General features: G+C 38.8%; 1 protein-coding gene across 1 annotated transcript; it reads right to left on the bottom strand.

Moving 5' to 3' along the window:
• Positions 1–777: 777 nt before the first annotated feature.
• On the bottom strand, positions 778–27,498 carry prpf6 (PRP6 pre-mRNA processing factor 6 homolog (S. cerevisiae)). The gene is made up of 21 exons (XM_051879525.1): positions 27,255–27,498; positions 26,844–27,006; positions 26,570–26,688; positions 26,408–26,486; positions 24,590–24,766; positions 24,246–24,386; positions 19,878–19,972; positions 19,630–19,786; positions 15,174–15,336; positions 12,907–13,025; positions 12,304–12,522; positions 11,928–12,050; positions 11,617–11,738; positions 10,414–10,552; positions 8,772–8,891; positions 7,780–7,956; positions 7,452–7,585; positions 1,934–2,025; positions 1,742–1,856; positions 1,473–1,599; positions 778–1,266 (listed from the first exon to the last, which is right to left on the bottom strand). Exons 1-21 carry the CDS (start codon positions 27,443–27,445, stop codon positions 1,114–1,116), a joined length of 2,925 nt encoding a protein of 974 aa, XP_051735485.1. The 5' UTR covers positions 27,446–27,498; the 3' UTR covers positions 778–1,113.
• Positions 27,499–27,748: the final 250 nt, after the last annotated feature.

Here is a 27,748-nt window from a genome sequence, read left to right as displayed (position 1 = left end):
TCAGTGGCATTGTTAGCAATAGAGGCCTCACTAAGCCATCAGATTTCATCAAAAATATCTTAATTTGTGTTCTGAAGATGAACGAAGGTCTTACAGGTGTGGAATGACATGAGGTGAATAATAAAATGACAATTTTCATTTTTGGGTGAACTAACCCTTTAAACACTCCAAAATTCATTTATATAATCTGAACTATTTTATAATCAAATCTTTTTCTAATCTTGACAAAACATATCTTTGGAAAGGTCTGAGACTCAAGGATTCATATTTGGCGAAATATGTTAATAGTGATATTGTGACAAATGTATTCATTTGTAAAAGGAGAACGCATCAACAGCGTCACTCGGTTATGGAAGATTGTTTCCGCCATGAAATAAAAAGCCGCAATTACCTTTATTATTTTTTATTTAGTGGCGAAAACAAGCTTCCATACTCTGTGGCTATTCTTTTGGTATAGAGCCCAAACAAAATCTGCAACCTTTTTTTTGTGATATCGACTTCATATTTTTGAGATATCAACTTAATATTTGAAACAACACTGTTAGATATTTGTCTTTGATTATATAGCAATTTTACAAACAAAATTTTGTAAAAAAAAATATATATATTTTGTATAAAATACTCCAAAAAAGAACTGTGCTGAGTTTGGTAGCTGTAGCTTGAAAGCTCTAGGGGAAATTTCAATTTGAAAGAAATAAAAATTGATTTTTTCAAAACAAAACCTTAACATAGGTATACAAAATCAGCAGCACTGTAATAATTGCAGGTGCACTGATATCTGAAACAGATCAGACTTCATTTATTTTCTGATAAGCAGCACATTTACACATACGCATAATGAGAAGCAGAATAAGAGGGTGTCAGATCGTTCTGGAAATTAATGTTCAAAATGGACTCGTATCTCTGTGTGTGACTAGACTTTACAACATCCTGAACATAACAGCATGTGAAATCAAAACCGCCCTGAATCATCTCTGTTCCAGAGGGGCAAACACACTAAAAGTGGAAAATTGACCATTTAAAATAAAAAAACAATCCACAGACTCTATAAAAACAACATATTTGCTAAACCAAACATGCTCAGATTTGTGAATATGATATTAGTCCCACAGTTTAGAAGGTGTTTTTGATCTTTGCAGCCACGAGGACCAGGATCTCTCCGATGTTCTTCTGCCAGTTGAGAATGTGCTTGGATTCAGCGCACCACAGCTCGCCGTGCCGCGGTTCTGCATTCTCACAACGTTTCTTTACCTCCTGCTGTTGCTCCTGAGGGAGAGAACAACACCGGAGTAAGGAGATGAGATTTTAAAAAAGACCTGGATTCACCAATCCAACTGCATGGAAAACAGCATGCAGAAAATCCTTCAAAATATCTAAGGTTTGGAATGGGATGAACCATTTCTTTAAAAATGCCTGAGAATAAAACAGGTCCTAAGGAACACAGTAGTGTAATAATGTGGCTGAATGCTTACTTCTGTCCCATGCTGAAGCTCAAACTTGTAGAAGAATCCCCAGGCGTCGCCCAAGTCTGGTTCAATTTTTACCGTTCGTAGGAACCACTCTCTTGCCTTCGTTATCTTTCTCTCGCTCCAGAACAATCTGCACAGTACACAATCACAGATATGGTATAAATGCAACTGAAAAGGACAGCCTGTTCTTGCAGATCAAAGAAAAATGTGGGTGGGTAAACTGGAATTTAGGGTTGGGAGAATTTTGGCAAGAGTCTGGTCAGGATTCTTACTTGGCCACTGCCAGAAGTACATGAGGATCATGTTCACACTTTTTTAGAGCGTCAACACTTTTGGTCTTGCGCTGAGGTCTGGCCTCCAAGAACACAGCTTCGGCCCAGAGGATACCTAACAGGAAAAAGTGAGAGTTGAACTGTGATAATGTGCAGAGTGTGCTTAATTTGATAACCCAATAATGTGCTTACCAGAATTAGGACACTCCTGAAGGGCTTTGGCCATGAGTGTGTTAGCAATGTTTTTCAATCCTGCTCTGTATTCAAGTCGGACAGACTCCAGCCTAGAGGAATTGAGATTAAAATTGCCTACTATTAAACTATTAAGAAATTAAAATGAAACAATTGCATGTAGCCTTAAATAAAAAGTAGTTCTGCCGTTTTTCTGATGAGCCTTAGTTAGATCCAAGTTCATGTCTCACATGGTACTGTGATGAGGGCTTGGCTCATGAATATGAATTAGGTAACATGATATTCACTTATTAAATTTGAAAACTGAAAGGCAGGCATTAGTAATCAGTTGCTAGGCAGCTGGCAAACTGATGAATCCTGCTACAATATAGGCATTGCTTATGAATATTAATTAGGTTCTGTGATTGGATGCTCCTAGAATTTTAAGGCCCAGACGCACCAAATTGACATCAAAGAACTATAGGCAATAGCTGAGTCTCATTTAGAAGGCTGCGTCCTCCGGAGGTCACATTTGAAGGTTGCATACATCATCAAGGATGTCTTATTTAAGAAAAGTAAAGAAATTAAAGTATTTTACACGTGTACACAAAATGTCAATTTTATTACGGTTACTTTTCTTAAATTAAATAGTTTTCTTAAAAAAATAAAGTCAACGTCCAACTAGAACTTTTGCACCTGCGTGAGAAGAAATAACTCTCCATACCAGCAGGTGGCAGTAGTCTAAATTCATCATTCAGTGTTTACGTTTTGAGCCTGCCTAAGGCCCTGTCCCAAATGGTACCCTAAACACTCACGGCGTTCCTACGAGTCTGCACTTTCGTGACGTAACATTGCTTTGACTGTCGGGAAGAAGTCTGTGCGGGCTCAGCAAAAGTGCGCATTGAGGGCGCACATCGGCCACAAAGGGGGCGCTCATGAGCACCCTTCTGAAGCCTAAAATTGACAAATGGGACACCCTACGGTCTCGTGGACTTAACGGACACGCGGCAGCCATTGAAAGTCCACAAGACCAAAAGTGCATAGAAGTGTACCATTTGGGACAGGGCCTAAGTGGATATAACTCTCCATACCAGCTAGACATGTGCCGATTTTCAGTAATACGATATATCACGATAATGAATATGCATGATATTGTTATCACGGGCACTTCAAAGACTGTGAATAATTATTTATTATGAATTATTCACATTTTTATAATGCACTTTAAGAATACTTTACCCATCAACCATATAAAATGCACAACACTGTTGCATGCTGCGTCAAAGGGACACGTGCATGTAAACAAGCCCAACGTGCGTGAGAAGCACATGGCGGAACGAGTAAAGGAGACGCGCTTAATGAAAGCGCGCGTTCACTCTATAACAGCAGAGGGCTCTGATGGAACAGCAGCGGTTACCCCGGAAACCCTATAAATAAAGCAGCTGCACTATTACAGTATTTAAAATGCTTCAAACAGCCGTTCAGTTTTTTGTATTCTGTTGTTCATCACAGCACTAAATACTTAAAGACTTAATAGGCTATTTATTAAGTATTTTCAAACTTAAACATTTTCATATTTTAATCTGGACTACAACATGCCCTATAATGATTTGAAAATGTTATGATTATTCGTTATTGTTCAGTAACACTTAGTGACATAAGGCTTCATTAGTTAAAATGTTAATTCATTATTATCAAACTAACAATGAAAAATACTTATAAAGTTAATGTTAATTTCTTAGTTAATGTTTAATAACATTACTAAAATCAAAGTTGTAACTTTCATTTAATGGATCTGAGTTAAAACTAACAATGATCAGTTGTATTTATTAACTAACATTAACACTAAACATAATACCTTCTGTATCAAATGTAGCTATTGCTCATTCTCATTCATGTCCTATTCATCATGTTCATGTTTTTGTCTGTGGATAGGACAATACAAATTTGCGTATCTTGTATTAGAGCAGTTAAAATTTGGTGCTTTGTGTACAAATCTCATACTGATCACTGGATGTTCAACATGGCATCTCATGGCAAAGAACTCTGAGGATTTGAGAATTAGAATTGTTGCTCTCCACAAAGTTGGCATAGGCTATATGAGGATCGGTAACACTCTGAAACTGAGTTACAGTACAGTGGCCAGGGTCATACAGAGGTTTTCCAAGACGGGTTCCACTCGGAACAGGCCTCGCAAGGGTGGATCAAAGTAGTTGAGTCCTTGTGCTGTGCATCAGGTGCAGAAGCTGACTTCAAAAAACAGACGCATGAGTGCTGCCAGCATTGCTTTAGAGGTTACAGAAGCGGAAGGTCAGCTTGTCAGTGCTCAGACCATACACTGCAACAAGTCGGTTTGCATGGCCGTTGTCCCAGAAAGAAGCCTCTTCTGAAGCTGGCTCACAAGAAAGCCCGTAAACAGTTTGCTGAAGACAACCTATCCAAGAGCATGAATTACTGGAACCATGTCCTGTGGTCTGATGAGACCAAGATAAATTTGTTTGGCTCAGATGGTGTCCAGCATGTGTGGCGATGCCCTGGTGAGAAGTACCAAGAAAATTGTGTCTTGCCTACAGTCAAGCATGGTGGTGGTAGCATCATAGTCTGAGGCTGCATGAATGCTGCTGGTACTGGGGAACTGCACTTCATTGGGGGAAACATGGATTGCAACATGTACTGTGACATTCTGAAGCAGAACATGATGCCATCCCTTCAGAAACTGGGCCAAACGGCAGTTTTCCAACATGATAATGACCCCAAACACACTGCCAAGATGACAACTGCCTTGCTGAGGAAGCTGAAGGTAAAGGTGATGGAGTGGCCAAGTATGTCTCCAGACCTGAACCCTATTGAGCACCTGTGGGGCATCCTCAAACGGAAGGTGGAGAAGCGTCATGTGTCTAACATCCAGCAGCTCTGTGATGTCATTATGGAGGAGTGGAAGAGGGTCCCAGCAACAACCTGTGCAGCTCTGGTGAATTCCATGCCCAGGAGGATTAAGGCAGTGACACAACATATTGACACTTGGCTTCCGGTAATGGCAGCGGAGTGATCAGTCGTGTTTTTCACCTCTCCTAGTCCACGTTCCTGTTTTCATTATTTTCCTTCAAATTCATTATTTAGTCACTTCATTGTTAGTTTATGCCAAAGCCTTCAAAACAGAACAAGCCGGACCATTCTCGAGGCTTTACGGAAGATTGTACGGATTCTAGCGAGGCTAGTGCTAGCAGCGATCATGCGGTTAGCCATGAGAGATCGTTACCTGAATTCTCACATGGAGCTTTGCTTAAACACACTGCTGAAGTCGTTGCAGAAGAAGGTCGGCGCACGCAAAAGATGTTAAATGACTCTTTCGTTAAGCTGGAGTCTGGGCTGGACGTGAAAGTTGACAGTATCACCAAACGTATCGATGAGGTCGCTGCGGTCACCGACTCCCTTGCGACTCGCCAGGCTGAAACAGAAACTCGTATCTCCGCCTTGGAAGATGACATCGCTCCCCTAAAAGTGAAACTGGCTACACTCGAGAAACATAACATGGCACTTATGGAGAAGGTTACAGATCTGGAGGGTCGTTCCAGGCGGGACATTATCAGAATTCTAAACCTCAAGGAGTCTGTTGAGGGAAGTGATCCCATACATTTTTTTGAATCTTTCATGCCAAAACTGCTTGAGTTGCCAGTCCCGTCTATCGCAATTGACCGCGCACACCGAGGGCTTGGTACGTCTACAGATGGCCGCCCTCGCCCTGTTATTATCAGGATTCATCGCTCCAGAGACGTCGCTACAGTTCTGTCCGCAGATAGATGCAAAGGCCAGCTTCAACTTCTCTGCATCACTCCTGACATTTCACCTACAGTTCGTGCCGCGAGGAGAGCCTTCAACCCAATCTGTGCTGAACTTATTAAGAAAGGCATCTGCTTCCAAATGAACTTCCAAATGGTCTTCAAGGAGAACAGCATATAGAAAACTTTCAGAGACCCGAAAAATGGCAAAGCTTATATGGACGGTAATATGTTAACTTTTATCTTTAGTTTTTCGATGAGTGTTTGCAGTCTTTACAAAAGACATCTCTCTTTTTTCTGTATGATCCGTGTATGTTCTATGATACGATGTGTATGACTAATGATGGGTGGTCGGCAAAAATGCGGGAGAATTTTCTTATGTATAAACGTTTATTTGCCGTGTAGCTTTTGGTTTTTGATTTAAGCTAGGATATTGAGCAGGCGTGTATTTTTTTTTTTTTTCCTCTGCGTTTTTGCATGATAAACAGATCCTAGATTTTCATTTTTGTACCACAGGAGTTTTAAACATGGGTGCACCCAATCTTCTCCTTGTTCTGTTTTTGTTTTTGTATAGTTCTAATACTAGTTCATCCAAGCCTGGACCAGAGATCAAAATTCCCCTCTCCTTCCTTGTTATGGCTGAATGTTTGTCTTCGTGATTTTGTGTGTCAAAATATTAAAAAAAAAAAAAAAAAAAAAAAAAAAAAAAAAAAAAAGATACTGTAATTCTTTTGCAAAAATCTGTTTGAAAATTGTGTATTGTGTTATTGTATTTAATAACATTCAGAATTTGTTTGGTTATAAGAAAAACAGTTATAGTTAAACATGTTATAGTATGACAACACTTTTTTTGCAACTTATTTCAATATCGTGATAATACCGTATACCGTGATAAAAGCTTCAGCAGTTATTGCACCATGAAAATTTGATACTGTAACATGCCTAATACCAGCAGGTGGCAGTAGTCTAAATTCATCATTCAGCGCTAACGGTTTGCACCTGCCTAAGTGGAAATAGCTCTCCATACCAGAAGGTGGCAGTAGTCTAAATTCATCATTCAACATTTAGGTTTTGCGTCTCTCTGAGCAGAAATAATTCTCCATGCCAACAGGTGGTAGTAGTCTAAAATCATCATTCAGTGCTTACGTTTTGAGCCTGCCTAAGCGGATATAGCTCTCCATGCCAGCAGGTGGCAGTAGTCTATATTTGTCATTCAAAAAGTGGGAAACGGAAGAGCTAGGACTGTGGATATACAAACAAAGCAGCAATTAATCATGTTGATCATCCTTTTCTTCATTCCAGACAACCATATTATTATGAAAATATTCCAATATTGGAATGCTCAGATGAGATTGCATGCTTTTGTCACTTGTGTTTTTCTTGTGCACTTGTTTGGTACCTGAACAGCCATTCAGTGACATATCTCACCAATGGGCTTCACTACTGATTTAACATGCTTAATTGTACACAAAGCCACAGACGGGGGGTCCAACTACTGCCAAAGGACTGAGCTGACAGACACTCAACAACGGCCTGTTATTGGCCGACTGTTGGCTTGGTGTCACTCAGGCCTTTCTGTGGCAATGTCAGCCCAAACAAATTAATATTCATGAGCTGAGCTGTTGCCATAGCAGAATTTATCATTTTGCTACCTACATATGAATTTAGTAACAAAACTGTAGAAAAAGTAGCATTATTCCTTTTTTACATTTTGATATTGGCTGTACTCAAGTGCAAGAACATCGGGCATGGTTTCTTACCAAAGCTCAGGGCTTTGTGGATTCTTGAGGCGAGCTTTCTCCAAGATGGCTCGAGCACGCGTGAGCTGCCCGACTTTCTCTTCCAGCCGAGACAGGAGGAGCCATAATGGCATGGAATGAGGGCACTTCTTCAGCTGAATGGACACATTAGAGAAGTGGCATTAGAAGAACATTTTGACAATGTCACTTTTCACACATTTCCACTGAAAAATTTGCTCCTGAAAGTTTGTTCCTATTATTTAGACTTGGGTTTTGCATTAATCACAAAACGTTCACTCTAAAATGTTAAATTATTTTAAGGCATCTCCTCTAGCACCCCAAAACGTACTCCCTGGTTGTAGGCCTCTCGTGCTTTGTCAATGCTCTCTGACTGTTCCTCGATCTGTCCTCTCATCATCCAAAGTTTGGGGAAATCCTCATAGTGCTTCAGGGCCTCTGTACACAACTCATGTGCCGCTTCAATATTACCCAGCACCCACTCCAGCTTCACTGACTTCATAAACACCTACAATTAACACAGAAAACAGTTATGACAACTCATAATGCTTTTAACAGCCTTTAAAGTGGTGCACGTTTCATTTTGAACATGACTATTGAGGGTGTGTGTGTAAAGCATAGTGCCTGTAAGAACGAAAAAACGGCCAGGGAGATTTTCATGATGCCTTTCCCGTATGAAGCTCACATGGCTAGTTTCCATAGATGCAGGAAAACAAATTGTTTTTTTTTTTTTTGGATAACATTATCATTTATGTGGAATCCTGCCAAGTGCTTAAGGTACATTTGATCCTTTGATATAATAATATAGATGCTGACACTCTTTCCTGGAGCCAAAAGTTAAACAAGCCCAGGCAGGAGGCCATTCTAGCACCTTCTATCATCTGCAGAATTTACACCCAAAAATCTCACAGTACTTATTAGGGCAAAGAGCAAGCACATCTGCTGTGAGGTGCTTATTATCCACTAATGACCTCATTTGACATAATCCCTGGCCACATTTCACATTTTCAGTTATCATTTTTCAAATTTCAGTTATCATTTTTCAAATAGAGAAAAAGGACTTTTCATTAGCCATGCCTTTGTAAACCATCTTTCCCGCTAGTTTCACATTCAAAACTCTGTTGCACAAGCAGTTTTACAGGGTGACTCACCCTTCATCTACTTCTCATCGCTTATCTCTCCAAATCAAAATAAAAGAGAAATCACAACAACTTGCAAAACTGAAACAGTGTATTCCCGGCAGACGGGTGTCCCCAGCATGACACAGCAGCAGTTATATCCATTTTACACTTAAGTGACTGGTCTGAACACTGGGCCACTCACCCTGGCAGTGGGGGCACTGCTACGGGCCTTGGCAAGCAGCCTGCGTGCTCTCTCATACTCGTTATTCTCTGATTCCAGCTTCACGGCAGCCAGCCAGATCTCTTCACTGTTGGGGTTAGCCTAACACAAAAAAAGAATTTTTACTGGCCGTCATCCCAGTGAATGCTTCAATACTGCAAAAATGGAATGATTAGTTTCAGGAAATGATGTGCAATCGGAGCACTGATACGCAGTTTAAAGCTTTATCTTTTTTTTTTTTTGGTTGTTCTTTGTGTTAGGTTCAGTGTTCTTTCAGTTATGACTAATCCCACACTGAATCTGCAATTTTTTTTGCTCATTTCTATAAATGTTTAGACAAAGAAAGTTATTAGCCATCCATGATTTTTATCGCTTTCCACACTGATTGTGATGGAAAATCTGAAAAAACAATTTAAATGGTATCTTTTTGAAAAAAAAAATATATATATACACTTTTATTAAGCAAGGACACATTAAATTGCTCAAGTGACAGTAAAGACATTTATAACATTAGAAAATATTTTAGGGATGCACGACATATCGGCCACCATATCAGTATTGGCTGATATATGTTCATTTTTAATGTTATCGTTACCGGCCTGATCAGAAAATTTGGCCGATTTATTAAAGTCAATAAATAATGGATTATTTTTCCTTCAGCTGAGACACTTCAAAAGCGCAATGTCCGCCATGATGGTTATGAATTGCCTGAAATATGATTGAAATCACTTCAAAAAGGAAAATACAGTTAAGTACAACGTACAACGCAAGTCATATAGGCTACATTTGTGTGCTTGGGACATGTCTTTTAATGGTGAGACTTTTGTTTTTGTAATCAGGCTCTCAAATTATATAAAAATTTTGATTTAGATTTATCAGCCAATATATCGGTTTTCAAATATAGAGAATTATCGGTATCGGCCAAAATTTTCATATCAGTGCATCTCTAAAATATTTCTATTTAAAAAAAAATGCTGTTCTTTTGTAATTTCTATTAACTGAAGAATAATGAAGAATCAGCAGTTTTCAACACTGATAATAATCAGAATTGTTTCTTGAGCAGCAAATCATCATATTAGAATGATATTTGAAGGATCATTTTGACACTGAAGACTGGAGTAATGATGCTGAAAATTCAGCTGTACCGTCACAGGAATAAATGACATTATAAAATATAGTAAAATAGAAAACAGCTCTTTTAAATTGTAATAATATTTCACATTATTACTGTTTTTACTGTATTTTTTATCAAAAAAAAAACAAAAACAAAACAAAAAAACAGTCCTGGTCAGCATAAGAGAATTCTATCGAATACACAAAAATTACTGATCCCAAACATATTAACGATAATATATCTATTTATTTGTTGTCAATTAAAAATGGTTTAAAAATGAAATTAAATAAAGACAGTTAAGTGTGAAGATAACAGTCACTACTATTCTTTACTATTCTTTTATTCTTTAAGTATTTTGTGAATAACTTTTATAATTTTCTAATACAAATAAGTACATGTTGTGCTGTTGCTTCACCATTACAATGCTATGGTATTACCAATAATAATAATAATGCTTGCCACTAACAATGTAGTCATGGAGTCTGAAGAGTGGACAGGGGCGGCACTTACCTGGAAAGCCAAAGCAAGGATACTTCTGGCTGCAGGAACGTCTCCTGCCAACCATTTTGATTTAGCACCCATTAGCCATAACACCTCAGCCTTAGGACAGTGAGCTACAGCTCTCTGCAACAGAGCCTCCAGCGACTCTCTGAGAGAAAGAGATTCAAATGAATTTTTACAGTAATAAAATTAATGTGTCAATAATTGTGGAACGTAATCAAAGAATGAGATTATATACAGCACTCTTTGAACGTATGAAGACACCTCTTAAGGAAACAATGTCGACAATGTCTAATGGTCTAGAACAAATACAAACAGGCTTAGTTGCATTCCTGTCTCCATATACTACCTGCAAACGCCCGGACAGAGCCAATGAATGCTGATTGAAATTCTGTTCAGCTGTGTGAAACTTTGGGCCCTATCATACACCTGGCGCAATGGTTTGCTAGTTCTAGCCCGATACAGTTATTTTCACATCCAGCGCCACTACACATGTATTTCCGCCCATTTGTGCGCCCATGGGCGTGCTGGTCTGAAAACGAGGTGTGTTCAGGCGCATTGTTGGCGTGTTGCTATTTTGAGGCAACTGAAATTGACCAACTGAAACCTGGTCTAAAGTCAATGGCGCAATATTTGTTTTGTTATTTAAAGAGCGCCTATAGGCAAGTGCACAACACGCATACACTTTGGTTATTACACACAAAGGGACGCACAACAGCACACAAACATGCCAAATATTAAAAATAAAAAAGGATTACAATGTAAAAGATTATTATTGTGTGCATAAAAGATAAAAATGCTTTGGTGGAATCTGGCTTTTCCCGTAGATGGTCTGCTCACGCACTTTAACCTTGCGCACAAGCAGATCCGTTTCCTCGCTAGAGAAGCATTCTGTTTTTCCACTTGCAAATTCCGCCATGTAAACAGTGAATCCGCCATGGCGCGAGCGCAACTGGCTTTTAAAGATGAGACTCTGATTGGTTTATCGTAAGTTATGCCCCAAACACATCCATTAATCATTAAGAGAATAGGGACAACCCTTTTAGACCATGCGCCGGGCACGCCGACCATTTTTCCCGTCCTTAAACTAGCACAAGTGGATTCGGACATGCCCTAAGTGCACTTGTGCCGTGCCCTTTAAACCATGCGCTTAGATCGTTAAAATAGTGCCTACTGACTGCCTAGACTATAGAGGAAGTGAGTATTTCTCACCGTGTACCGTGGTTCTTCTCAAAGTAAGCAGCTCTCAGCCAGACACTCTTCTTGCTGGGGAAGACCTGGAGTGCATGAGCGTAGATAGCACGAGCACACTCCAGAGCTCCATGAGACACACACTACAGCAAAAATAACATCCAATCAACATCACATATCACAGTAATAACATCCAGCTGTGGAATTTAGCCAAACTACTGCTGAAACATACATTAAAATTATCATAACTGATGGGAAACATCTGTAATAAACAAATATGTGGTGCTTATTGAAAACAGAATGTAGGCGCGTGAAGATGAGATGATGTTTACACTGTCTGCGTCCTCCATCCATGTGTGTTTGCAGTCCTCCTCTTCAATGCCAATCCCAATCACAGCTCTGATCACAGCCTGACATGTGGCCACGCTGCCAGCCTTATCACACTCCTCTGCATCCTGAGACAGGATCACAAAACAGACATCAGTTTCAAATGAACACATCCTGATATTGCCTGCATACGGAAACATTCGAATATTTTTCTTTGATATATATAATGCAGCTTAACTGAGAAACTCCATCCAGACTTGTCTGTTGCATTTCTTTTTTTCACTTAAAGTCCTTGGCTAATATTTTTAATTTAAAAATGCATATGACAAGTAGTTTGCAAAGCCTGACAACCTCTTAAACATGAAATCTAATGTGTCAGACCTGAATCCATTGTTCACGGTTTATCTCCACGCCGTTGGCTCTCAGTGATGTGATGGCTCTGTCGATGATCTTCTCCACCATCTGTGTGTTGCCGTTGGCCTCCTCCAGCTTGGCAGCAGTGATCCAGATATGCCGGTCAGTGGGAATGTTTTCACGGGCCTTGTTTAGAACACGACGGGCATTCTCATAGGTTTCTAATCGGGCCAGAGCGAGCCAGAGCTAAGGGAGACAAGGACAACACTGTTAGAGCAAATCTGATTTATGGCTCATAAAAGGGTTTATGGGTTTTGGCTGATTAAGACTGTGTGTGCGCGTGTGTGTACTTGTACAACTATCTTGGTGAGGAATGGTTTGAGTTTTAGACCAATTTGGCTGATCCTTTAGAACATTTTGGCTGATCCTCACTTTCTGAGACCCGTTTAAAGGCCTGTTTGATGGTGAAGACTTGATTTTAGGGATAAGGTTATAATTAGGTTAAGGGTAGGTTTAGGGTAAGCGCACTTAGTTGTGATAGGTAGGGTCAGGGTAAGGAGCTAGAGATTGCATTGTGTCAATGAACGTCCTCACAAGAAGAGATGTACAAGAATGTGTGTGTGTGTGTACCTCGACACTGGTAGGACAGCACTCGACTGCTCTGCTCAACATGATCCTTGCATCCTCTGGCTCCTCTAGCTCAACAGCTGTCTTCCACAAACGCACCGACTTCGACACGTTCTCCAGAGCTGTGGAGACATGCAGATATTGGAAAAAAGACAGTGTATAGACATGTTTTTTTTTTTTTTTATGATTAAACAAAAAGTGTAGCTAATGCTAAGGTTTTTTTGATCTCTCAACTCTAAGTACCAATGTTAGTCTCCTTGCACTTGATCTTAATTTACTTTTTTTCCCTCCCGATGAAATAATTCATAAATATCTTTTTTTTTTTTTTTTTTTTTTTAAATCTGAACTGACCTTTTCATGTCATAAAAGTTCAAATTATCTGATATTTTAAAGGACTTACTGACCTTGTCCTTGAAAGAGTCATGAGGTTCTGCAGGTCCCCTGTATGATATTTCCTATTTTATTTGGTATTTCTGGCACCGTTTTAAACTGGTTTAGATCTTATTTGATCTGATGCAGATGGTTTGTTGCTTTAGAGGAATACAGCTCTGATATTGGACCACTTTCTACTGGTATCCCTCAGGGCTCAATTTTAGGACCCTTACTTTTTAGTCTTTATTCCTACTTGGCCAGCTTTTGCAAACTCTAGGCATTAAGTATATTTTTTATGTTGATGACACACAGATCTAGATTCACTGTAAACATGGTCAAAATGAGCTCACTAAATGTATTTCTGAGATAAACATCAAGGCTATTAACTTTCTAGGTATAAACGGTGATAAAACTGAGGTTATGGTTATTGGTTTTCCTCATCAGCTCCATAAGTCTGGCTAAATATCTCTTATTACTGATGGTTCTGTACTCTGTACTAGAGTTTCAGAAAAAATTGAGAAAGAGTGATCTTTGATTCTTCATTGACATTTGTACAAAATGTTGACTTATCCTAGAGATATTGCAAAGTTGCATCCCATAATATGCCTTTCAGTTGCAGAAAAGTTAATTTACTTCTTTTTCCTGCATTAATGTAATGAGCTACGTACCAATTTTTTTTTTTCACGTTTATATATATATATATATATATATAAGTATCTATCACAGTAGTTATTTTGTGTAATCATTTTTGTTTTGAGAAATAAAAATATGAAGTTACAAACAACAGAACAAATACAATATAACAAAAATATGAATTAAACAAATCTAAAGTTTTTCCGGTACAATAGGTTTATTTAAAATGTAGTTAGAATTAGTACATAAATTTAATAATCAAATGTAAAAATAAAATATTGCATAGTCTTCACTGTATGAATTAAATATAAATTTATTCTTATTAAAGCTTAAAAAAAAAAATAAAAAAAAAATAAAAAAAAAGTTATGCAGTAAAGAGCAGCAAGTTATTTTCTCTTTTGTTTGATTCACATTAATGATACAGAGCAGAAGGTTTAGTAGGCTGCTGTCACTTTAAAGACCAAACGCACGGATCCATTATACTGATACACATCCACTTTATGCCCAACTGTTTACTTTTACTTGAGACATTACTGGCTGTGTTTACACGGATACTCCACACAAAGAGCATTTTGACATAATTATGTGTGTATTCAACCATTCAAGCGCAATAAGACATGAAAGAGAACTGAATTCGGAATTGCATGCCGAGAGACGTGGCTTTGTGTGCATGAGCTTACGCTGTGTGTTAGAGCTGCACGATTCTGGATAAAAATGAGAATCACGATTTTTTGGTTTCAAATAGAGATCACGATTCTCCCACGATTCTGAATATACAACCAAACAAAATAACATGTAATTCACTAGAGGTTCTGACAAAATATAAATTGCTGACTCTAATTGCTGGAAAATGTTTGAATGAATTATTTAAAAAAATAAGAAAATGCATAAACCATTGCTTTGCAAACACTATGTAAAACACCTCATGAATAATCATCAACCTGGTACTAAAATGACAGTGCACCAGATTTTTAATGGCAAACTAATTACTTCACTTAAAGCACATTACTTTATAGAGTTAACAAGCTAATCATGTTAGAGACATTGATGAAGTAGAACTGCCAGACTGTTTAGACAGATCTTTTATTATAAGGGGGAGATTCTGGACTTTTTAACAAGCTGAGACTGATAGAGCTTTCATACTTAACTAACAGTTCATCTGTCTCTGTCACACAGGTATGCAGGAAGAAAAAAAGCAGGTGACAGTGGAAAGAGAAAACTGAAGAGGAATAGAAGAAGAGAAACAGACAAAGAGACTCACTGACCTTTCCTGAGCACTCGTTTCTTGGCCCTGATGTCCGTCTCTAGCTCAGCCGCTCTGATATAGATGCGCACAGACTGAGGAAGGTGACGCACCGCCTGGGCAACCACTGCCTTTGCCGTGTCTCCAGGCTGCAGCCGGGCGGCTTCTAGCCAAACATCCTCACTCTAAACAGACAACACACAAACCACAGATTATACACAAACATCCTCACTTAATGAAGGTAATACATACACAAAAGCACTTTATATTAACTATTTCCCCACCATTGACGGAATTTTCCAGCAATCCATGTTTTGCTATTACACATCTTCTGAGAGTACAGAATCTCCAGATCAAAACACAGGCGAAGAAGCAGAAACAAGCGAAAAAGCATTGCCTGTTTGCTGCTCAACAGTGTTTTTTTTATAGCTGTCCTTTTAATATAAACTTGTTTGACAGTAAAAGTTTCCTTAAAGAGATAGTTCACCCAAAAATAAAAATTATCCCATGATTCCTTCAGACAAACACAATCGGAGATATATTTAAAAATATCCTGGCTCTTCCAAGCTTTATAATGGTAGTGAATATCACTAACAATTTTGAAGCCAAAAAAAAGTGCATCCATCCATTATAAAAATAATCCATACGGCTCCAGGGGGTTAATAAAGGCCTTCTGAAGCAAGCCAATGGGTTTTTGTAAGAAAAATATCCATATTTAAAACTTTACAATCAAAAATAACTAGCTTACGGCAGACGACTGTACGCATACTGTGCAAGTCGACTTGCGCCAAATGAGTAACCCCTGACGCAATGCATGACGCAGGATGTAGAAGTATCATAAACTTAGACGCCTCTAGCAGTTCAAACAAATAGGGCTGTGCAACAAACTCAAGCTGCTCTTCTCTTATATCAAAATCCTCCAACATTTCTATTTAAAATTTCTTGTTTTAGACTTCTAATTCGTGACCGGTGTTTTGTTTTGCTCTATCCTCTGTGTTTCCGAGTTCATCATTGCGTCATGCGTCGGGGGTTACTGTTCCGCCTCAAATCGATGTGTACACCATCTGCCGGAAGCTAGTTATTATAGTTAATAAAGTTTTTAATATGGAATTTTTTTTTTTTTTTCACTTATCACTTCAGAAGGCCTTTATTAACCCCTCGGAGCCGTGTGGAGTATTTTTTACGATGGATGGATGCACTTTTTTGGGCTTCAAAACACCCCCTATTCACTGCCATTATAAAGCTTAGAAGAGCAAGGATAATTTTAAATATAGAATGATATAGATAAATATAAATATAGAAGATAGTCATATACACCTAGGATGGCTTGAGGGTGAGTAAATGATCATGGGAAATCATCATTTTTGGCTTAACTAACCCTTTAATAAGCCTTTATCTGACCGAGTTCTGCTGTGGTCTAAATCACTCACAAATCTTATGACCATTCGATAATCTTCATTCAGTGTTCACATAACATTGCACAGTCATGCTTTATTTTCAGAAAGATCTTTCTTCCTCCCCATATTGCATTAAAACTGTGACTTGCTTAATAATGTGGAACAACCTCTTTAAGAAGGCTTTCCATTTATCCAAGAAGACCTGGCAAACTATTTAACAAACCTGTCTGAGGTTGATACCAGATATCTAATAAAACAAACACTTTGAAAAACTAAAATCTGAATGTGTATTGTACTGGAATCCCACTGATATATCACTTGCATAATAATTTCTAACACAATGTAGAACCCCTCAAAATCAATCAGCTGCTAAGACAACATGTTCACAGGCGTGTTGGACGAATAATCATACTTATCGTGCCCAAACATTCTGTCTAACTGGGCAGCTCTCTAGTCTTTGAGAGACAGCCAGTGTGCACAGTTCTGCTGAAATGTGAAGCTGAACTACTAAATTTGATTAATGACCCTGCAGGAATTTCCCAACACTTAATGAAGCTGTGCACACACTGAGAGCACAGGGCCTGACACGGTTTCCGCACGGTGTGTGTTTTCATTTCCAGTCTTTTCTCTCCGAGTCCAAAGTCAGCTCTAGTAGACGAATTGAAACTTACATAAACACAGCCTAATTCTTTCACTATGACATTTTAATGTTGTTCTTTAAACATATTTAACATTTTAGGAAGTGGGATTTTGCAGGCCTTAAATGTATCACTATAGCAACCTGTCAACACTGGCAACATTCCAAAAGCCATATGCGCACACACACACACACACTCACACACACACACACTCACACACACCGCCTCCTACTGGACACACAGAGTCAAGCTATTCTGTTTTACTTCAAAAGGACAGTTAAACAAATATAAAAATTCAGTGCATTTACTCAACATCAGCGTTCTAAACCTGTATGACTTTCTATCCTCTGTCGAACATTAAAATTTTGAGAAATGTTATTTGTCCATATAATTGGAAGTCAATGGTCATCAAAACATTCACAACATTGTGTTCCAGAGAAGTAATTCAGTTATCTTTTGGGTGAAATATCCCTTTTATTTCACTTTTTATTACCAGAGACTCATTTGTAAATTTAATCAAGGTTGCTTGCAACTAAAACATTAAAGGCCTCAATATACTTCAAGAAAAATCGAAGTTAATTTCAAGATTTCACAAACAGCTCACCAAAGCAAACTTTCCAGAAAAGTTTGCTCCTGTTGGTAAACACCTTCAAACTACCATTGGTCCATGGCAATTATTTAGTAGGTAGGTGTGGCTTTGAGGCTTGTACTTATTTAATGTGGAAATCTGGTTCATTGCGGTCAGAAGTCCATGAATAAAAACACGAATACATTGGAGAGCCACTTTATAGTTGAGCTGCACGATTAATAGTTAAAAGATCTCAATTCTAACACACACAATCTTATTCCTAAATGACAACAATTCGGCTGTGTCTATTAAACCTTTGACAAACGATAACAGCGAAAATTCAAATCTGCATTGAGACAGAGAGAGTTTTTGTCATGTTTAGGTGTAACAGCTTCACAAACAGTCTTTTCAACCACACAGTATCATTATTTATGCATTACAAAAATTCAAATTAACAGAGAAGTACTGGATAAAAAGTTTATAGTTCGGAAATAAAGACTGATGTGTGCGGTAGCGATCAAAATTGAAAGTAACTTGATGTTTCAAATAACAATTGTATCAATTATATCGTGACACCAGTAGGTGGCGACAAGTGACTGTTAATAATATTTGTCACTGAATCATTTAATCAAGAGATTCACTCAAAAACACTGATTCATCCAGTAATGAAACAAGTGAAGTGTTTATGAGCAAGTCATATGAATCATTCATTCAAAATAAATATATTTATTTTAAATAGACTGCAGCAATTAATATTTTGTCAGAAAATCTAGGAAGCTATTTTGTTTAGTTGTCTATTCAGAATCGTGATCGTTATTATAAACAAAAAACAAAGAAGTGATCCTCAATTTAACCAGAATCATCCAGCACTAATTTATTGCAGATGTTGACCGATTGATCGGTTTTGCCAATTAATAGGCACCGATAACTGATTGCTGGAACAATCGGTCATCGGCAAAAATCCATACTGTTAGCTTTTCCGGGTTGCATCGGTTGCTGGAGCGGCTGAGAAATGTCCACTGTCATTATACAGTACGAAAGCGGCCTCTAGAGGTGAAATAAATCAGTGATGCCTGGTTTGTTTTGACACGTGAGACTGAGCTCTGCACAGAGCAGGACACTTCAGATATGGATTTAAAACAGACAATGAAATGGTATGTATACAGTACACTACAGTACAGATTTTCATTTCATTATAAAGTAATTAATTTGTAAAGTAATTAATTTCGGAGCGTGTATCAAACTGCCAAAGTCACGTGATTTCAGAAAAGAGGCTTTGTAACATCATAAGTGTTTCGAAACGTTTTGAAATGTCAATTGTGACTTTGGCAGTTTGATACACGCTCTGAACCACTGATTCGAAACAAAAGATTCGTAAAGCTTCAAAGCTTCATGAAGCAGTGTTTTGAAATCGCCCATCACTAGATATTGTTGAATAAAGTCGTTATTTTGTTTTTTGGTGCACAAAAAGTATTCTCGTTGCTTCATAACAACCACTGTAGTCACATGAACTGTTTCAAATATATCTTTAGTAGCTTTCTGGGCATCTAAAAGTGTTAATTATCTTGCTGTCAATGGAGGCCTCACTGAGCCATCGGATTTTATCAAAAATATCTTAATTTGTGTTCTGAAGATGAACGAAGGTCTTACGGGTGTGGAACGACATGAGGGTGAGTAATTAATGACAGAATTTTCATTTTTGGGTGAACCAACCCCTTAAAACAGTGTGACAAAAATACACGCAAGCCTGACCCCAATGTTTAATGTCACGATTGTTACCATCTATTTGCATTAGTTTATATAATTTTGCCATGAGTATATCTAGACCTTAATTTAGTCGTACATAACCATTTCCTTCCTCTTTTTGTCCCTCACCTTCGGACACATCTCAGTGCCTTTCATGATTAGGTTTCTGGCCACCTGCAGCTTCCCGGTCACCTCTTCCAGACGGGCAGAAGCGATCCATGCGGGGGGGTGGTGGGGGTTTGTTTCTCTCACTGACTTCAAGAGGAGACGGGCCTTCTTAATATCACTGCACACACACACAGAATGACATTTAGCAAATGCAATACAAACAGCACAGATATAAAGCGCATGAGGGTCAGATGTAAAACACTCAGTACCTGATGTCTCCTCCATGTGTGGGGATCATGGAGTTGAGATCGGTGAGATAGCCTTTAGGATCAACAACTGTCTGTCCGCTCACAGAGTCAGACACCTGGAGACACAAAGATATTGACTGTTTACATGTACATGTTCACCAATAAAGTGATTTACAATAATCAGAGTAAGGACATAATTTTACAGTTTCTTTGTTACACGTTACATGTATGTTAAATAATTTCTTATTTCTTGGGCTTCACTTTTTGACTTTCTTTGTGTCTTGGGCTTTTTCCATTATGCACATCATGTACCTACCTAGATAAAACAAGAAGTAGTAGTCCTTGGACACACTGACAGGCAACCAGATGTTGAAGACACACACACACTTACAGTGGGTACAGAAAGTATTCAGACCCCCTTAAATTTTTCACTTTGTTATATTGCAGCCATTTGCTAAAATCATTTAAGTTCATTTTTTTTCCTCATTAATGTACACACAGCACCCCATATTGACAGAAAAAACGCAGAATTGTTGACATTTTTGCAGATTTATTAAAAAAGAAAAACTGAAATATCACATGGTCCTAAGTATTCAGACCCTTAACTCATCCTTGAGATGGTTCTACACCTTCATTTGAGTCCAGCTGTGTTTGATTATACTGATTGGACTTGATTAGAAAAGCCACACACCTGTCTATATAAGACCTTACAGCTCACAGTGCATGTCAGAGCAAATGAGAATCATGAGGTCAAAGGAACTGCCTGAAGAGCTCAGAGACAGAATTGTGGCAAGGCACAGATCTGGCCAAGGTTACAAAAAAATTTCTGCTGCACTTAAGGTTCCTAAGAGCACAGTGGCCTCCATAATCCTTCAATGGAAGATGTTTGGGATGACCAGAACCCTTCCTAGAGCTGGCCGTCTGGCCAAACTGAGCTATCGGGGGAGAAGAGCCTTGGTGAGAGAGGTAAAGAAAAACCCAAAGATCACTGTGGCTGAGCTCCAGAGATGCAGTCGGGAGATAGGAGAAAGTTGTAGAAAGTCAGCCATCACTGCAGCCCTCCACCAGTCGGGGCTTTATGGCAGAGTGGCCCGACGGAAGCCTCTCCTCAGTGCAAGACACATGAAAGCCCGCATGGAGTTTGCTAAAAAACACCTGAAGGACTCCAAGATGGTGAGAAATAAGATTCTCTGGGCTGATGAGACCAAAATAGAACTTTTTGGCCTTAATTCTAAGCGGTATGGGTGGAGAAAACCAGGCACTGCTCATCACCTGTCCAATACAGTCCCAACAGTGAAGCATGGTGGTGGCAGCATCATGCTGTGGGGGTGTTTTTCAGCTGCAGGGACAGGACGACTGGTTGCAATCAAGGGAAAGATGAATGCGGCCAAGTACAGGGATATCCTGGACGAAAGCCTTCTCCAGAGTGCTCAGGACCTCAGACTGGGCCGAAGGTTTACCTTCCAACAAGACAATGACCCTAAGCACACAGCTAAAATAACGAAGGAGTGACTTCACAACAACTCCGTGACTGTTCTTGATTGGCCCAGCCAGAGCCCTGACTTAAACCCAATTGAGCATCTCTGGAGAGACCTAAAAATGGCTGTCCACCAACGTTTACCATCCAACCTGACAGAACTGGAGAGGATCTGCAAGGAGGAATGGCAGAGGATCCCCAAATCCAGGTGTGAAAAACTTGTTGCATCTTTCCCAAAAAGACTCATGGCTGTATTAGATCAAAAGGGTGCTTCTACTAAATACTGAGCAAAGGGTCTGAATACTTAGGACCATGTGATATTTCAGTTTTTCTTTTTTAATAAATCTGCAAAAATGTCAACAATTCTGTGTTCTTCTGTGAATATGGGGTGCTGTGTGTACATTAATGAAGAAAAAAAAAATGAACTTAAATGATTTTAGCAAATGGCTGCAATATAACAAAGAGTGAAAAATTTAAGGGGGTCTGAATACTTTCCGTACCCACTGTACACGCATATACATTTCTTACTGATTATATTTCTTGAAATTCCATACATGGTAAGGTTTGATTCTTAAGTCGTATGATTGAATGCTTAAGCCATCCTGGAGATTGTTGTTTGACCTATGTCTATAAATATGACCCTTGCTCTGTGTCTGCTTGGTCATTCTCCCGAGATCTCGCACTGCTGCTGCCACACATCACAGGGGTTGAGGCACCTGTTTCTAATCTACCTGAGATTGAGATTTTAATCTAACAATGTAGTTACTGTAGTAATAACTATAAATTAAGCATTATTACATGCAATTAATCCTAAATTAAACCCTAATCCTAACACTATAGCAAGTACATGTAGTTAATTATAAATGAATAGTTACACTATAACACAAGCCGCGTTTCCATTACAGATTTGCACAAAACTTTTGCGATATTTTATAAATATCGAAGAAAAAAACTATTGCAAAAGGACAGCGTTTCCATTAACTGATGTTATGCAACTAAAACATCTTTTTTTCCTCTCCCGATAAGTAATTCCAAAAATCATGGCAACGGATGCTGGTAGGTTTATGTATATCCCAGCCACTGCACTAACCATTATTTTTAATCAGAGGAGATGTAGGCATGTTATCCAAGCACTTATGGCAAGGAAAGCGACTTATACTTAGGAGCGGCCACGTGTGAGGTGTTTCTGGGTGTTTCTCCCTCCTATCTGCTTCGAGGTCTTGATAAATTCAAATTGCAGCATTTGTTTATTGTTTAGAACCAGTAGTCCCGTAATACTTTTGTCTTTTGTGAGTTTAATGAAGAACTCTCATCTTCTGTCCAAACATACCACGCCCTCTTTAATGATCGACTTTTACATACGGCAGGTGACCTGTAAATGCGGAAAAACTGTTTCCATTGCAGTTTTGCAAAATATTCTTTTTTTCAAATTGCCTGAAAAACCACCTCATGCAAGTGTAAAAACTTTTTTGCGATATATGGGAGTTTTTGTGAAATTGACGTGTTTCCATTGAGCGCATTTTCAAATCGCAATTTCAATTTGCACAATTTAAAGGGTAATGGAAACGCGGCTACAGACACCTCAAAATAAAGTGTAACCATAAGGACTTAACTTCACTCAGAGCTGTGGTTATTTTTACCGCCATTATTTGCATAATACGCCAATGAACAGCATCAATAATGAACACTGGTCACACGGATTAGTTTGCTGGTTCTTTGGTATCTGGCCTCATTGATTTTTTTGGGGATCCCCCAAAAATTGTCTTGATTTTGATGTTTTCAACCATTAATTCACTGCATTATATTCATGTCGCGCAACATTGTCAACAACCCAAAAATCTGCACATAACGGCAGGAGCGTGACATGTTATCAGTGTACATCACAAGCCAGTGTCAATTGTTTTATTATAGTTATTAATTTTTTTAATTTTACTTGTCCATTTTAGTAGTATGTGCTCTTGTCAACCTATTTAGGTTTTATTTATTTCAGTTTTAGTTATAGTTTTTATTTATTTGCAGTTAATAATTTTAGCGCTTAAACTTATTTCAATTTATCGCCATGGCAAAATTTCTAATTTTCATTTAGTTTAAGGTTTTTAAATTACATTTATTAGCTTTATTACAATTAACAGAAATGTTTTCGATAGTTTTAGTTAACAATAACAACCCTATCACACGCACATGCACACTTCAGTCAGAGTGGAATATATGCGAATAAAGCGTTTGCATGCCTCTTTACTGTGACTAAAATCAGCATGTCACAGTTTACTATAACTATGTTTGCTACGATTATGAGCTTCAATCTCATCAATTTGATCGAAGTATTGTGTTTACGTATGGTAAAGTTTAATCATAATATGCCCTAAATCACATTATAAATGCATTATGAGGGTGCATGTAAATGTAGTCACTGAAGAATCTTTTGGCTTTCTTCAAGCTTAAAGGTGGGGTATCCGTTTGGAAGTTAGTCGGGCCGATACCGATACCATTGTAATTTTTTGTGCTTCCTTGTCGTTCGTTCATGAACTGCGCTTTATTTTTCGCGAAGCATTTTGTTGCGCGTCAGCTGTGATAAACAGACACCCACTCTCGCGTTGCGTGTGTAACAGTGGCTAGATAGTGAGAGTTGTGCAGGTGAAGCACTGCGCACTGACGACCGCTAGAGAATGTGGTGTTTAGCATCATTGGTAGTGCATTCGCCTCACATTCCAGCAGAGATTGGGCCGGGGTTTGAGACCGACTCTGAGCAGGGTGGTTAGGATTGGAGTGTGAGTTTTGGAGGTGGAGCAATGAAGAGAGGGGTGGGTTTGTTTGGGTTGATTTCAAATATCAACAATGTCCAACAGTGTAGTTGAAAAAAAAATGGATTCCCTCTCCTTTAAGCATGGAATTAAAATGCTATGATGTGTCACCTGACTGAGCCTCATGTCCATCAGCGTGTTCCTGGCCTGTCCGATCTTTCTCATGTCCAGCTCTCCAGCACCTGGCGTCATGCCTCCTGGGTAGGGCGTGTTCAAGCCCCCTGGGTAGGGTGTGGCTAGCCCACCAAATTGCTGAAAATGGAAGCACCTCAATTAGAAACTGCATTTTTGTTTTATATTTTGCAATGAAATGGTCAAGCGTTCATATGCATAACATAGTGTGAGGTAATTTTGCTTTTTCATGCATAACAAAAATTAGCATACAGTGCACATTTCAAGATGCAGCAAGTCTGTCTCTGCTTTACTCCACACATTTGTGATGAAACGTTACTCACCCCTTGCAGTGGGTCAACAGAGGTGTGGTTCTCTCCTGTCTGGAGGTGCTTGGCAAAGAAGCTGTCCGGCACAGGCGTGAGCTTCTCGTAGCGGGGATTCCTCTGACGTTTGTTCCTGGCATCACCCACCTCAGGAATACTCAACCACTCATCCTCTGTGACCTCAGCCAGCTTCCTCTGGAAGACACAGATAATGCAACAGGGTTATTGTTGACAGCTACACTGTGATTCAAAAGTCAATTAAAAAGATTTTTTTAATGTTTTTGAAAGAAGTATCTTATGTTCAACAAGATACATTAAAAACAGAGAAATATTACATTTAAAATAACTGTTTTGTATTTGAATACATTTTAAATGTAATTTATTCCTGTGATCAAAGCTGAATTTTTAGCATCATTACTCCAGTTCAGTGTCACATAGTCCTTCAGAAATCATTATAATATGCTGATTTGATGCTCAAGATGCCTTACTTATTATTATCAGTGTTGAAAACAGTTGTGCTAATTCATTCAGCTGCTTTGTGCTTTTTTACAGGATTCTTTGATGAATAGAAAGCTCAAAAGAACAGTTTTTTTTGTTTTGTTTGTTTTTTTAAATACATTTCAAATGTCTTTACTTTTGATCAATTTAATGCTTTCTTGCTAATTAAAAGTATTATTTTCTTTAAAAAAACCTTATTGACTCCAACCTATTGAACAGTAATGCATATGAGAATAAATACATGCTAAGGAAATTATAAACCACAAACGTGGTGTGATATTTTTTATTAGTATTAGCCTATTATTTAGTAAAATGAAACTATTCAATATTAACAATACTTCATTTAAAATTCTGACACAGTTTAAACTAAAACGGTTAAAGTGCCCCTATTCTGCTATTTTAAAGGCTCTTAATTTCGTTAATTTAGTTTTGGAGGTCTCCTACAATCGGTTTTCATGCATCAAAGGTCAAAAAACACTGAAACGGTTCGATAAAGGATTTGGTCTCTCTAAAACACTCCTTTCTGAGAGCTTCCTCTGCTCTGATTGGTCAGATGGCTCAGTCTGTTGTAAATTGTTCTACTCTGCTCTGATTGGTCAGATGGCCCAGTCTGTTGTGACTGGTCTACTGTGCTCTGATTGGTCAGACAACCCAGTCTGTTGTGATTGGTCTACTGTGCTCTGATTGGTCAGATGAACCAATCTGTTGTTATTAGTCTAACGCTTACAGCGCCTGTTGGTAACCAAACCCTAATTACCATATGTGGATTTCAGCTCCAGATCTTCCTCAGCACTTAATACACAGTGATATGAACAGCATCGATGATGTCGGTTTTACTGTATCCATTAGAAAGCGATTCCTGATCCTTTGGAAGTGCAAAGTGGATTTGCTTTTGCAGCACTGAAAACAGTGTCTTCTCAACATGTCGACAACACGAACCAAGCTCTTCCAGGCCTCAGCAATAACTACAGTGATCGAGGATCAAAGTAGACTTTGTTCACGGGCAGCCAATGAAGACCATAGACTGGCATTATGCAAATTAGTTACAAACCTACATGGGTTTGTTACAGGAAGTGAGACTGGAATTACTGCTTACTTGTTTCAGGCAGTTCAGATTCGGTTCTTTCTTTTAGAAGACAATAAGTTTATATGCTGTGCACTTTGATCTTTGAAACCTTTTACATTCACAAACAGCTACATTACGCACTACATGAAAGGTAATATTGGAAAAAGCACAATAGGGGCACTTTAAAGATTAGTTGTAGGTTAAAGCAGGCAGGGGAACATTTTAACAAATCATAATTCAGCAGGTCAATATTCACCAAGTTCCACACAAACCTTCAGATCTGAGAACTGTTGCTGAATCTTGGGCCGCTCCATACGGTATTTCTCGATCTCCTCTTTCTCTCGCAGCTCCCTGCAGACACAACAATAAACTCAGCCAAGATATGCTACATAAAAACAAACAAGCGTTGATGATAGAAGAAAGTCCACACTCACCGTCTTTCTTTGCGTCTCTCATCCATCCGTTTATCCAGTGCGGCGTAGATGGCATCTGCCTCCTCATCGTCTTTCTCATACGGCCCACTGGAGAACAGACTGCCTGCATAGCCGTTGAACTAGAGGATACAGAAGATCACATTTACTTTATTTTAGATCTGACAAAGCCACTAATAAAAAACAAGCAAGCATAATTTTGAGCATTAAGTTGTATTTTTGCATGCAATCACATATTGCACATCAAGTCAACCTGGCTCCTTTCAGAATGATGTACCTCATCATAGTTAGTGTCGTTGAGATCCTCATCATCATCGTCCTGGTTCTTCTTCATCTGATCGCCCACCGTCCTCTTCCCAGGGGGTGCGTGCCTATCGTCCACCGGGTCATTGGCATCACGAGCGGGACCAATATCAGACCGCGTTGTGAAACCCGTGGCACTGCAGAACACAATACATTACAACAGCTGTTTTCAAACTGGGGTAAATTAATAAAGCCAAATTATCATATGTATCTCTAAATAAATAAACATTACACATCAACGAAACATCACAATACACAAGACAGCACAGCACAACGTTCATAACATTATATAGGGGTCTAAAATAAAAATCAAGTCATGTTATTAAGTCATATATGTGAGTGCGTTGAGTTTAGACTGTCGTTATTATTTGTGTTGGTCTCTCACCCTCTGCCCAGACCGGGCACGTAACCCAGCGGCGCAGGCATGCCGAGAAACGGCTTCTTCTTCTTATTCAAGCCCCCCATGAGCGGAGACGCAAGCGGCATTGCCGGAGCTCCATTTGCGGCCCCGCCGGTACCTCCGGACTGGGTTTTGTTTGCAGTTTTCGCGGGTTGCTTCGCTGTAGCGCTCGCCATCGTTGCGCTGCCGACAACACGCTTCACTTCCGGAACAACAACAGTCGCGCTTCCTGTGACATTAAAGTCTGCTTTTAAAATGTGTCGCTATATCGCCGCCATAGGACGGGCGGTGTGAAGTAGCTTGACCTAAATTCACCTGTTTTTTTTGTTGTTGTTGTTTTTATAATTATTACAGTACTTTTTCAAAATAACTGAAAGAAGTTGATATGAGACGAAAAAAAATCTAAACATATTATGTGCGTTAGTAGACCTCAACCTTCCCTTTCATCTTAAAGCATGTACCTGATTTATAATTTATAT

This window comes from Ctenopharyngodon idella, chromosome 22, assembly GCF_019924925.1.
Source record: "Ctenopharyngodon idella isolate HZGC_01 chromosome 22, HZGC01, whole genome shotgun sequence".
In the NCBI taxonomy this organism is placed as follows: domain Eukaryota; kingdom Metazoa; phylum Chordata; class Actinopteri; order Cypriniformes; family Xenocyprididae; genus Ctenopharyngodon; species Ctenopharyngodon idella.
This window is presented reverse-complemented; position numbering and strand designations above follow the sequence as displayed.

Coding starts and splice junctions, on each gene's coding strand:
- prpf6 (XM_051879525.1), bottom strand. CDS start 27,445: ATGGCGAGCGCTACAGCGAAGCAACCCGCGAAAACTGCAAACAAAACC. Junction 24,387..24,589: donor CTGTTGACCCACTGCAAGGG/GTGAGTAACGTT, acceptor TTCCATTTTCAG/CAATTTGGTGGGCTAGCCAC. Junction 2,026..7,451: donor CCACAAAGCCCTGAGCTTTG/GTAAGAAACCAT, acceptor CAATTCCTCTAG/GCTGGAGTCTGTCCGACTTG.